General features: G+C 45.4%; 1 protein-coding gene across 1 annotated transcript in view; it reads left to right on the forward strand.

The window, feature by feature from the left end:
• Window positions 1-13,881, forward strand: part of LOC126455883 (high-affinity choline transporter 1-like) — a 449,603-nt gene that overhangs the window by 179,687 nt on the left and 256,035 nt on the right. The window contains exon 3 of the mRNA XM_050091642.1: window positions 5,411-5,518. Within this exon, the coding sequence (XP_049947599.1) occupies window positions 5,411-5,518 (108 nt within the window). The remainder of the gene's footprint in view (window positions 1-5,410; window positions 5,519-13,881) is intronic.

Consider the following 13,881-nt stretch of genomic DNA (forward strand, 5'->3'; position numbering starts at 1 on the left):
CGTTAGGTTGGTATGCAACTCTCAATACTTATGATGTACCCCCACCTCCCCTAAAAGTTGGTCGCAACTTTTGTGGGACGTCCCGTATATAAAAATTAGATGTATATATGTGCGTTGCACATCTCCTAATCCCTGGATCGATTTCAACCGAACTGGGTACACATGTTACTTACTATCTGGAAATAAACACTGTGGAGGTGAGAACCGAGAAGGATGAGGTGGAGAGAGAAGGGGTAAGGGGAGGCGACAGAGAGAAGGAGGAAGGAGACAGAGTGAGGGGGAGGAAGAAGTAGACAGAGAAATGGGGGAAGTGGAGATGAAAAGAGGGAGGTAAGGGGAGGAGACTAACAGAATGGAGGGAAGAGATGGTTGGACAAAGGGAGGACGAGGAGACGGATAGAGGGAGGGGAAGTAGGAAGTAGACAGAGAGAGGTGGGAGGATGAGATGTCTGTAACATATGTGACATACGCGTAGACGGACGACGCCCCGGGTAAAAAGCGAATGAAGAAATAAAAATAGTAGGCGTTAATTTCCGGCTGTACGACACTGCGCTGTTTGCCTGTACATCGGATAAAATTCAGCACCGAATGTGAGAGAAAGTTTGAAAGCAGTCATGATAAGCAATTACAGTAATATCTAAATCGCACGTAACCTGTGTTCTGAAAAGAAAGTGGAACACGTTAACGTCAGAGTTTTCTTGGTCTAGTCAGAAGGCCGCTGTAACCGTGGCCAAAACGCCGGTTTCATCAGTAATATTTACAATATGGTGTTGTAACATACCCAGAAAAGTTAAGGTCGCGGAAGCCTACGTAATTAAAATACAAAAAAATTAACGATAAAGTCATTAAGGCAGTAGGAGAGCTCTGTAGGTAGGGTATTTGTAAACAATGACTAATGGACAGGAGACAAAAAGTGAAGAAGTATAAAGTAAAATGTAGTGCTTTTAGTAAAATACACATTGTGTTTTATGAGTTTTGGCTTACGGAGTGGAACATGGAATATTAATATCAAAACCATCAAAAAATGAAGGTTATTCTGAGCGCAATAGAGAGTGCATGTTGGGAGTAATGGGAGAGACAAGGAAGAGAAATGTACCTGGGAAAAGGATGGTGTGGAAGACGTAAAGGTGACCGTGAGATGCCTGGTGAATGGATAGTAGATGGACCCCGCACCTCGACATCGACCTGGTGTATATTAGGTAGATAGCATTACGAAACACGCACGAGCAGCAAATCTCTCTCTCTCTCTCTCTCTCTCTCTCTCCGTGTGTGTGTGTGTGTGTGTGTGTGTGTGTGTGTGTGTAGCTGGGAACAGTAGGACGTAATCTGGAAGTGAATCAAAAGTGGCTGATGATGTTGACGATTATAATGATGGTGGTAACCTTCAACAGAAAAGGTATGATACACAAATTGTGAGTCTAATAGAAGTTAGCTAAAAAATATCTCTCTATCCAATTAAGTACAATGCAAACGTTACGTGCGAACTGACAGAAGCACTACACACACACTGAAGAATTAACAAAGAAGTTCAAGAAAATGTCCGTCTCCACATTTAACACATGATCTCGGAACTCATAATTACTGGGAAAATATCAGTAGTAAACCCAAAACAGTTGAATACCCTAGTCTGATAGTGACCTACTAGAAATTAAAAAAAATTAATAACGATTACAATAATTTCTAAACAATGCAATGTGCAGTCTAGTATCACGTGGTCGCAATTGCACTACTCAAGCTACCAACATCCCCCATGAGTAAATTAAATGGATGGTTCAAATGGCTCTGAGCACTGTGGGACTTAACTACTGAGGTCATCAGTCCCCTAGAACTTAGAACTAGTTAAACCTAACCTAAGAACATGACACACATCCATGCCCGAGGCAGGATTCAAACCTGCGACCGTAGCTGTCACGCGGTTCCTATCTGTAGCGCCTAGAACCGCTCGGCCACCCTGGCCGGCCAAATTAAATGGATGAAAAATCAGTAGTCAGTAGTTAATGGATTAATTAATGAATTAGCTGTAGCAACATATTCCTCCTTTGTTGATTATGAAAAGCTTTTACACAGTGGTCAAAAACTACAAAATGTCGACGCCAGCCTTTCTGAAATTTCCACACCACACTGTTTGAGAAGCAAGTCCCCGATGGTGCAAATATTGTTCGGAAGATACACGAATAATTGTGTTGTATGACGGGAATCTACAGATGCGCATTTTCCGTACCAAGAAACAATAAATTATTGCCGTCATATTGCAGGACCTGGAGGCATAGGTGTGTGCAAGGGGGTGTGGCCGGGTGGGGGGGGGGGTATGTTGAGGGCTATAGGGTGCGCTTGTCCCCTTCTTGAATCTGGATACAGACTTTTTATTCATTACAGAACTCTCACATATTTCTAGCAGTGACTCTACTGAATTGCAGGTTTAACACTCATCAGCCTAAAGGGAATTCGGTTACTTTATCAATCACTATATATCTTTCAGTGTTTTTTGGTTGTCACACTGTTCACGGAAAATTATGACACTTGTTAGATCTGGTAGTGTTTTCTGCGCTGTTCTACAAGCTGAATCTGAAGCTTTTCAAAATAGTGTCGAAATAGTGTCCTCGATCTTTTCTCTGTCACTTCCTCATGCAGCCCTTATCGAACTGCAGGTTACACAACGGAATCACAACAGAAGAGTACTGTTTTCTATGGGCGAAAAGATTCGTGACGATTTATTGGACAGACATTCACTTTTACTGCCCAGCTATAGCTGTTCACTTAAAGAACGAGACCATGCTATACTGTAGAACACCATTTTATGCTAAAGAAAGGAGGAAAGCAATTGTGAAATTTCAGTGTGGAAAAGATGTCCGCTCCAGGTATTGCGACTTTCTCAAGCTCTATGAGGTGCAACACAGCACCATACGCATTCACAAAACTACGAATTGTGCAGTCAGTCAGTCGGTCTGAGTGTACCCATAATGTGATAAACGCAAGAGACGAGGACTGCCTTGGTTCAGTCCTCGGCACTTAAATGGCGGTTCTACCGGACAATTTGAGGGCAATTTTGGGAGCGTTCCCACATTTTTCTAGTAGAATGCTGGCGCCAACCAATCAAAAAAAAATTGGAAATTTCAAAATATATTTTATTCAACTTTAGTCATGTTAGTTAATATTAAAAACAGAAGGCATGGAAGTAATGCGATAAATTCATTAACATGATAGGTTGTGAAGTTTCGAAAGCAAACGAAGTGTTATAGACCTCATCACAGTTGAATAAGTGTTATTTAAAATTTTCTCTCTGTTTCGTGGAACATTAAAGTGAGGTTCTTTGTTGGTTATTTTGATTGGCATACAAATTTATTACTCGTTCTAAATTTTTATGATTCGATTTTTGACTTCAGTACCTGCTTAAAATTATTGAAATCTAATATTTTTTTGTGAAATTTTCTAATTATGTCTCATATTTCATACATTACCATGGATGTAATTATATGATAATACGAGGTGCATTCAAGTTCTAAGGCCTCCGATTTTTTTCTAATTAACTACTCACCCGAAATCGATGAAACTGGCGTTACTTCTCGACGTAATCGCCCTGCAGACGTACACATTTTTCACAACGCTGACCCCATGATTCCATGGCAGCGGCGAAGGCTTCTTTAGGAGTCTGTTTTGACCACTGGAAAATCGCTGAGGCAATAGCAGCACGGCTGATGAATGTACGGCCACGGAGAGTGTCTTTCATTGTTGGAAAAAGCCAAAAGTCACTAGGAGCCAGGTCAGGTAAGTAGGGAGCATGAGGAATAACTTCAAAGTTGTTATCACGAAGAAACTGTTGCGTAACGTTAGCTCGATGTGCGGGTGCGTTGTCTTGGTGAAACAGCACACGCGCAGCCCTTCCCGGACGTTTTTGTTGCAGTGCAGGAAGGATTTTGTTCTTCAAAACATTTTCTTAGGATGCAAATGTTACCGTAGTGCCCTTTGGAACGCAATGGGTAAGGATTACGCCCTCCCTGTCCCAGAACATGGACACCATCATTTTTTCAGCACTGGCGGTTACCCGAAATTTTTTTGGTGGCGGTGAATCTGTGTGCTTCCATTGAGCTGACTGGCGCTTTGTATCTGGATTGAAAAATGGCATCCACGTCTCATCCATTGTCACAACCGACGAAAAGAAAGTCCCATTCATGCTGTCGTTGCGCGTCAACATTGCTTGGCAACATGCCACACGGGCAGCCATGTGGTCGTCCGTCAGCACTCGTGGCGCCCACCTGGATAACACTTTTCGCATTTTCAGGTCGTCATGCAGGATTGTGTGCACAGAACCCACAGAAATGTCAACTCTGGAGGCGATCTCTTCGACAGTCATTCGGCGATCCCCCAAAACATTTCTCTCCACTTTCTCGATCACGTCGTCAGACCGGCTTGTGCGAGCCCGAGGTTGTTTCGGTTTGTCGTCACATGATGTTCTGCCTTCATTAAACTGTCGCACCCACGAACGCACTTTCGACACATCCATAACTCCATCACCACATGTCTCCTTCAACTGTCGATGAATTTCAGTTGGTTTCACACCACGCAAATTCAGAAAACGAATGATTGCATGCTGTTCAAGTAAGGAAAACGTCGCCATTTTAAGTATTTAAAACAGTTCTCGTTCTCGCCGCTGGCGGAAAAATTCCGTCTGCCGTACAGTGCTGCCATCTCTGGGACGTATTGACAATGCACGCAGCCTCATTTTAAAACAATGCGCATGTTTCTATCCCTTTCCAGTCCAGAGAAAAAAAATCGGAGGCCTTAGAACTTGAATGCACCTCGTATAGTTTCAGAATATTGAATGAAAATGGTAGGGTGAATTTTCAAATAAATAATATGAAAATATTGCATACACTATTGAAATATGTATACTGTTTAGGTACGAAATTAATCTGTTCTAAAAGTAGTCAGTGAATAATTATCAATACTTTGAGATACAGTTACTTTTGTGCACTTCCTGGCGAAATTCGTAGCCTACATGGGACGGGACATGTTCTCAAATTCACCCTATCAACAACGGTATAAAAATTGGTAATTTTAGAATTTCGCCCCCTCTTGGATACGTTTTTGCGGACGCCCATGGCCACGCGGAATGGCCGCGCGGTTAGAGGCGCCATGTCACTGACTGCGCGCCACCCCTCCCGCCGGAGGTTCGAGTCCTGCCTCGGCCATGGGTGTGTGTGTTGTTCTTAGCATAAGTTAGTTTATGTAGTGTGTAAGTCTAGGGACCGATGACCTCTGCAGTTTGGTCCCTTAAGAACTCACACACATTTGAACATTTTGGACGCCCATGCCTGGAGGCAATGAACTGGAAGAATTCTTGGCAAGTGGAGCAGCACTGCCGCTAGCTTCAGATGTACTGTATGTGTGACGCCGTGTTCTCGTGTTGCAGCGACGTACGTGGGCGGCGGCTACATCAACGCGACCACGGAGGCCATGTTCGACACGGGCCTCGCCTGGTGCCAGGTGCCCTTCGGCTACGGCCTCAGCCTTATTCTCGGTGAGTGCTCCTGACTTCTCACAGCATATTTTCACCTCTGAAAACTGCCCGACTATTAATTATTATTCTCGACAGACCGGCTATCAAACCAGTAAATGGAATACGTATACGGGGAAAATACGATACCTTCATATCACATGTGCCCAGACCTTCGAAACCTCCAAGGTCCTCTGTGTAGCGCGAATGATATCCTTCATTTTGAACAGTAGTAATTTGTGAAACGCTTTGAAAAGTTAAAACTGGATCGGTATTCGAAACAGACTTTTGAATCTGGGAGGTACCACACTTACCAACAAGGTCATCCGAGCAGCTCTCGCGGCCTTACTCGCTCTTATTTGCCAATACGTAGATCTTGTATTGTATTGTATCGTATGTTAACCAGGGACCTAGAAACGACGGAGAGGCTCCGTCCCCGCCGCAGCCGCAGTGGTCCACAACCCCACGACGACTACCGCAGTCCGCTTCACCCCTCCGCCGCCCCCACTTAACCCAGGGTTATTGTGCGGTTCCGTCCCCGGTGGACCCCCCAGGGAACATCTCACACCAGACGAGTGTAACCCCTATGTTTGCGTGGTAGAGTAATGGTGGTGTACGCGTACGTGGAGAACTTGTCTGCGTAGCAATCGGCGACATAGTGTAGCTGAGACAGAATAAGGGGAACCAGCCTGCATTCACCGAGGCAGATGGAAAACCGCCTAAAAACCGTCTACAGAGTGGCCGGCTCTCCGGACCTCGACACAAGTCCGCCGGGCAGATCCGTGCCGGGGACCAGGCGCTCCTTCCCGCCCGGAACGCCGTGTGTTAGACCGCCAATCGGGCGGGCTACGTAGATCTTACTCCTCCACATAGCAGAGTGTGTCTTGTGCATAGGTGGAAGAATGATATAACGGAAAACTGCTTTCTTTGAAGACTGGAAATATCACTCTGTACGAAGCAGTAAGAGAGAAGCAAAGACAGACTAAAACTTTGAGTTATGTTATGAATTCCCTGTTTTGGTAGCATGTTTGCAAAGAGCTTAGGTCAGATTTTGAATTAAGTACGGAATGCACTACATTGCAGAGTGAGTATTTCGGTTTGTAAGACATGGTTCACTTTATTTTGTTACAGACATCAGTGCAATCGTTTCTGTAATACACCGGAGCGCCAAAGAAACTGGTATAGGCGTGCGTACTCAAATACAGAGATAACTAAACAGGCAGAACACAGAACTGCTGTAGATAAAGCCTATATAAGACAACGAGTGTCTGGCGCAATTGTTAGGTCGGTTACTGCTGCTACAATGGCAGGTTATCAAGATTTAAGTGAGTCTGAACGTGGTGTTATAGTTGGTGCACCAGCGATGAGGCACGGCATCTCCGAGGTAACAATGAAATGGGGATTTTCCCGTACGACCATTTCACGACTGTACCGTGAATATCAGGAACACGGGAAAACATCATAATCTCCGACATTTCTGCTGCCGGTAAAAAATGCTGCAAGAACGGGACCTCGAGAACTAAAGAGAATCGTTCAACGTGACAGAAGTGCAACCCTTCCGAAAACTGCTGCAGGTTTCAATTGTGGCCCATCAGAAGGTGTCAGCGTGCGAACCATCCAACGAAACATCATCGATATGGCCTTTCGGAGCCGAAAGCCCACTCGTGTACTCTTGATGACACACAGCTTTAGGCCTCTCCTGGGCCCGTCAGCGCCGACATTGGACTGTTGATGACTGGGGAAGTGTTGCCTGGTCGGACGAGTCTCGTTTCAAATTTTATCGAGCGAGGATGGACGTGAACCAATTTGGAGACAACCTCATGAATCCATGGACCTTGCTTGTCATCAGGGGACTACTGTTCAAGCTGGTGGAGGCTCTGTAATGGTGTGGAGCGTATGCAATTGGAGTGATATGGGATCCCTGGTGCATTTAGATACGAATCTGACAGGTGATGCATATGTAAACATCGTGTCTGATCACCTGCATCTATTCATATCCATTGTGCATTCCAACGGACTTGGGCAATTCCAGCCGGCCGCTGTTGCTGAGCGGTTCCTTAGGTTAGTTAGATTTAACTAGTTCTAAGTGTAGGGGACTGATGACCTCAGCTGTTAAGACCCATAGTGCTTAGAGACATTTGAAGCATTTTTGGCAATTCCAGCAGAACAATGCGACACCCCACGCGTCTAGAATTGCTAAGAGTGGCTCCAGGAACGCTCTTCTGAGTTGAAACACTTCCACTGGCCACCAGACTTCCCAGAAATGAAACTGAGTATACAGGGTGGTCCATAGATAGTGACCGAGCCTAATATCTCACGAAACAAGTGCCAAACGAAAAAACTACAAAGAACGAAACTTATCTAGCTTGAAGAGGGAAACCAGATGGCGCAATGGTTGGCCCACTAGATGGCGCTGCCATAGGTCAAACGGATATCAACTGCGATTTTTAAAATAGGAACTACCATTTTTTATTACATATTCGTGTAGTACGCAAAGAAATATGAATGTTTTAGTTGGACTACTTTTTTCGCTTTGTGATAGATGGCGCTGTAATAGTCACAAACCTATAAGTGCGTGGTATCACGTAATATTCCGCCAGTGCGGAAGGCATTTGCATCGTGATACATTACCCGTGTTAAAATGGGACGTTTACCGATTGCGGAAAAGATCGATATCGTGTTGATGTATGGCTATTGTGATCAAAATGCCCAACGGGCGTGTGCTATGTATGCTGCTCGACATCCTGGACGACATCATCCAAGTTTCCGGACTGTTCGCCGGATAGTTACGTTATTTAAGGAAACAGGAAGTGTTCAGCCATATGTGAAACGTCAACCACGACCTGCAACAAATGATGGTGCCCAAGAAGGTATTTTAGCTGCTGTCGCGGCTAATCCGTACATTTGTAGCAAACAAACTGCGCGAGAATCGGGAATCTCAAAAACTTCGGTGGTGAGAATGCTACATCAACATCGATTGCACCCGTACCATATTTGTGTGTACCAGGAATTGAATGGCGACGACTTTGAACGTCGTGTAGAGTTCTGCTACTGGGCACAAGATAAATTACGGTACGATGACAGATATTTTGCACGCATTCTATTTAGCGACGAAGCGTCATTCACCAACCGCGGTAACGTAAACCGGCATAATATGCACTATTGGGCAACGGAAAATCCACGATGGCTGCGACAAGTGTAACATCAGTGACCTTGGCGGGTTAATGTATGGTGCATAATGGGAGGAACGATAATGGGCCCCCATTTTATCGATGGCAATCTAAATGATCCAGTGTACGCTGATTTCCTACGTAATGTTCTACCGATGTTACTACCAGATGTTTCACTGCATGAGAGAATGGCGATGTACTTCCAACATGATGGATGTCCGGCACACAGCTTGCGTGCGGTTGAAGCGGTATTGAATATCATATTTCATGACAGGTGGATTGGTAGTCGAAGCACCATACCATGGCCGGCACATTCAACGGATCTGACGTCCCCGGATTTCTTTCTGTGGGGAAAGTTGAAGGACATTTGCTATCGTGACCCACCGACAACGCCTGACAACATGCGTCAGCGCATTGTCAAAGCATGTGCGAACATTATGGAAGGCGAACTACTCGCTGTTGAGAGGAATGCCTTTACACGTATTGCCAAATGCATTGAGGTTGACGGACATCATTTTGAGCATGTATTGCATTAATTTGGTATTTAGAGGTAATCACGCTGTAACATCATTCTCAGAAATGATAAGTTCACAAAGGTACATGTATCCCATTGGAACAACCGACATAAAATGTTCAAACGTACCTACGTTCTGTATTTTAATTTAAAAAACCTACCTGTTTCCAACTGTTCATCTAAAAATGTGAGCAATATGTTTGTGACTATTACAGTGCCATCTATCACAAAACGAAAAAAGGTGGTACAACTAAAACATTCATGTTTCTTTACGTACTACATGACTAGAACTTAGAACTACTTAAACCTAACTAACCTAAGGACATCACTCACATCCATGCCCGAGGCAGGATTCGAACCTGCGAACGTAGCAGTCCCGCGGTTCCGGACTGAGCGCCTAGAACCGCTAGATCACCGCGGTCGGCCCCCTGAGTCAACAGATGGGGACGTTTGCAAGACAACAACCAACTGCACGAACAGTTCGACGACGTTCGCAGCAGCATGGACTGTCAGCTCGGAGACCATGGCTGCGGTTACCCTTGACGCTGTATCACAGACAGGAGTGCCTGCAATGATGTACTCAGAGACGAACCTGAGTGCACGAATGCCAAAACGTCAATTTTTCGGATGAATCCAGGTTCTGTTTACAGCATCATGATGGTCGCATCCGTGTTTGGTGACATCGCGGTAAACGCACATTGGAAGCCTGCATTCGTCATCGCCATATTGGCGTATCACCCGGTGTGATGGTATGGGGTGCCATAGGTTACACGTCTCGGTCACCTCTTGATCGCATTGACGGCACTTTGAACAGTGGACGTTACATTTCAGATGTGTTACGACCCGTGGCTCTACCCTTCATTCGATCCCTGCGAAACCCTACATTTCAGCAGGATAATGCACGACCGCATGTTGCAGTTCTTGCACGGGCCTTTCTGGATACAGAAAATGTTCGCCTGTTGCCCTGGCCAGCACATTCTCCAGATCTCTCACCAACTGAAAACGTCTGGTCAATGGTGGCCGAGAAACTGGCTCGTCACAATACGCCAGTCACTACTCTTGATGAACTGTGATATCGTGTTGAAGCCGAATGGGCAGCTGTACCTGTACACGCCATCCAAGCTCTGTTTGACTCAATGCCTAGACGTATGAAAGCCGTCATTACGGCCAGAGGGGGTTGTCCTGGGTACTGATTTTTCAGGATCTATGCACCCAAATTGCGCGAAAGTGTAATCACATGTCAGTTCCAGTATAATATATTTGTCCAATGAACAACCGTTTATCGTCTGCATTTCTTTTTGGTGTAGCAATTTTAATGGCAAGTAGCGTAAATAGCCGGTTTAAATCCTGGTGGCGGAAGAAATAGTCACCAGTAGTTGACAGGCAGGGGGAGGAGTCGTAGCACCGTAAAGTCCCTGGTGCACAGTGCAGGTGTCCCACGGCCCGACCCGCACACTTTACATGCCAGCCCGGTTGGCCCGCCACGCTGTGGAACTGAGCAAAACCTGGCGCGGCAGCCGTAGCCTCGAGCCAGCCCTTGACAGGTTCTCGCTAGAGTTCTGCATCCGCGTTGCGAACTCGCGTGCGCGGCATCCGTTCCCCATCACTCGCTTTGCACACGGTGCGGAAGCACCCAGACAGCAGTTCACTCACCTACATTACGTTAGCGAGCACTCACCGAGTGTTGGGCATCGAGTGGGTGGCTCTACCACACGGCTGAGGAGGTGTGGACGCTATGCTGCTTCGTCTCAAGATAGCAGCAGTAATGAGCCCGGCAAACATTGAAATGTTTCAGAGTTAGAATTCTTTTTTAGCTTCTATTTCGATGTTTTCTATGGAGAAAGTTGAGCTATATACTTCACATCCACCAAGTATTCCCACAGCTACTGGATACGATTATGTATAACTAAAATTAAATTAATGTGATGACTGAATACTGAATGCTATTACAAATCATTGATTTAGCTGTGGAAATGTAAAGTAATATCTCATGAAATAATGCTGGCATTCAGCTTGCAACTAAAATCGCACTGACGTAAACATGTTTTGGACAGAACAATTAAAAGATGTTTACAATGAGGAACGTGACAACTGATTACAATTGTCAAATTTGTTTATAACTGACCAAAAATCTCTTACGGTCTTGTGAGTAAACCGAGCCAATGAAGTCACAGAACCCATTCCAGTTGGTAATGTTAACTGCACTGACCAGAAACAGGAAATGAAATGATAATTAAATCAAGACCCTAAGCTGTCGACAGGCGTTGATATACATCAACGGGGACAGTTCAAAATGTGTCAAATGTGTGCCTCGGCCGGAACTCGAACCCGGGATCTCCTGCTTACTTGGCAGACACACTATCCATCCTTTTTCTTTGTTTTGTTGATCTCATTTTCTTGGTAATTGTTCGATGGATATGTTCGGGGCGGACGTCCCATAACACCTGTTAAAGTTCATCGTTGATCCGTTCACTCAATTTTTTTTATTTGAGAGGGCAGCTAACCCTCTGTCCGAACACGCTGAGCTACCGAGCCGGCGTCCATCTGAGCCACCGAGGGCACAGAGGATAGTGCGACTGCAGGGATTTATCTCTTGCACCCTCCCAGTGAGACCAACATTCCCAATTTAATGTCCACACACTACATTCGTAGTACTCCTGCCCATTACACTCATTACTTCAGGCAGACAATCTTACCGAGTCTCGTAAGAGTTCTGGCAATGCGCGTGCAGCCAGCGCAGAAGAAGATGGTCAATGGCCGGTTAGCCTTAACTGTATGAAGATGGTATCTGTTCTTTCGGACATGTCGGAAAGAACAGATATCATCTTCATATAGAAACAGGAAAGTTGTGCATGGTGTAGTAATAAGGGAAGCGCATTAACATGTACGTATTGCAAATTCGCAGCCGATGTACAAATGAACACGAGTGAATGTGCGTATGCAGTGCTCCTTCAGCTGTGTCCGTGACTGATTTTCACTTTTCCTACTGTGCCTCAATTGTGTTATGCCGACCCTGAGGCAACAGGTCCTCCACTTCTCTTGCGATTCTCGGTTCATCAAAGAGCCACATTGTTTTAGGTTATTCAGACATATTTGATCACATTGGAAATGTCTGCGACATCTAATGACCGTGCTATAAATTAGTACATTTTTGCCGTGTACTTGCACCACCTCAGCAACGATTTCGTTGTAACAAAATTTTTAGCAGATTGTGTAGTTCATTACACCAAAATACCTGTTATGATGACTGTAAGAAAATTTTGGCAGCAACATTTGTTTCAGCATTGTTCTCCTTCAAATGCAGAAATGCAGTATTTCAATGTGTGCCAGAACTGCAGACATAAACCGAGCGAGGTGGCGCAGTGGTTAGCACACTGGACTCGCATTCGGGAGGACGACGGTTCAGTCCCGTCTCCGGCCATCCTGATTTAGGTTTTCCGTGATTTCCCTAAATCGCTTCAGGCAAATGCCGGGATGGTTCCTTTGAAAGGGCACGGCCGATTTCCTTCCCCACCCTTCCCTCACCCGAGCTTGCGCTCCGTCTCTAATGACCTCGTTGTCGACGGGGCGTTAAACACTAATCTCCTCCTCCTCCTGCAGACATAATACGAACTCTATTTTTTCGGAGTGGTAATTAAAACACTGAGTACTCCTCGTAGATTAATATAGGTGTAGAAACACCACCACTGGACACTTGGTGCAGTGAAAAGCGTCACTTGGAGCGATGAGTTGTTGTCCATATCGAAGCGCTGCATGCTACTCACCAACAGGACAACATCCAGGATGGAGCTACAAGATTTGTCAGAACTGGTTTACGTGGGCTGAAATAGGGCCCTTTGCGAGTTTGCCATCGCCTCTCGTCACAAAATGATAGAGGAACCTGTTGCCCGATTATGTACATCCGCTTGTTTCCCTACAACCCCCTGCATTTGACCTGTACCTTTAGTAGGACATTGCACCACCCACCTGCTTCATAACTGAGGGACAATTGCACGCTGAACAGTGCACGGCTGTAAGGATATCTGTGTCTCTGCAGGTTACCTCAAACCAGTCCTGTCGAGCACGTCTTGGGACGCCATGGAGCGAAAAGCTCGCGTCTTTTACTCGACTCCGACCACATTCCACGATTGAGCGGTCGTGGATGAAGACATCTCCCCAATACTTTCGGTGTTTCTTTTGACCGATATGATGATGCGTCGCCTCTGTAACCTTTGCGAACTGGAGTGCTAGATGTTACTAAAATTGCTCGTTGAAATATTAATGCCGGCCTTAAATAGCACAATTAATGGCTTTGGGGTGCTGGACGTTGTGCAGAACTAAGAGGTGAAATATTAATGCCGTCCTTAAATAGCACAATTAATGGCTTTGGGGTGCTGGACGTTGTGCAGAACTAAGAGGTCATGTGAGCCTTTACCGCCGTTCAACTACTGGTGATTATTTCTTCCACCACCAGGATTTAAACCGGCTGTTTAGAAACAAAGCACCATCGGACAAGCCCTTGTTACCAAATGTTAGGAAATGTGTCCGGAAGTCTTCATTAAAAACCTTAAACGTAAATGCAATGAAGAGCCAAAGAAACGGGTACACCTGCCTAAGTCATGAAAGTGCTGTGGTGTTTATGTGACAGTCAGCTGTACGGAATTGGCACTATAAGATGCGTCGGCGAAGAGGCGTGACAGTCTGACAGAAAGGAGCTATCGTGT

This window comes from Schistocerca serialis, chromosome 2 (assembly GCF_023864345.2).
Source record: "Schistocerca serialis cubense isolate TAMUIC-IGC-003099 chromosome 2, iqSchSeri2.2, whole genome shotgun sequence".
NCBI lineage: Eukaryota > Metazoa > Arthropoda > Insecta > Orthoptera > Acrididae > Schistocerca > Schistocerca serialis.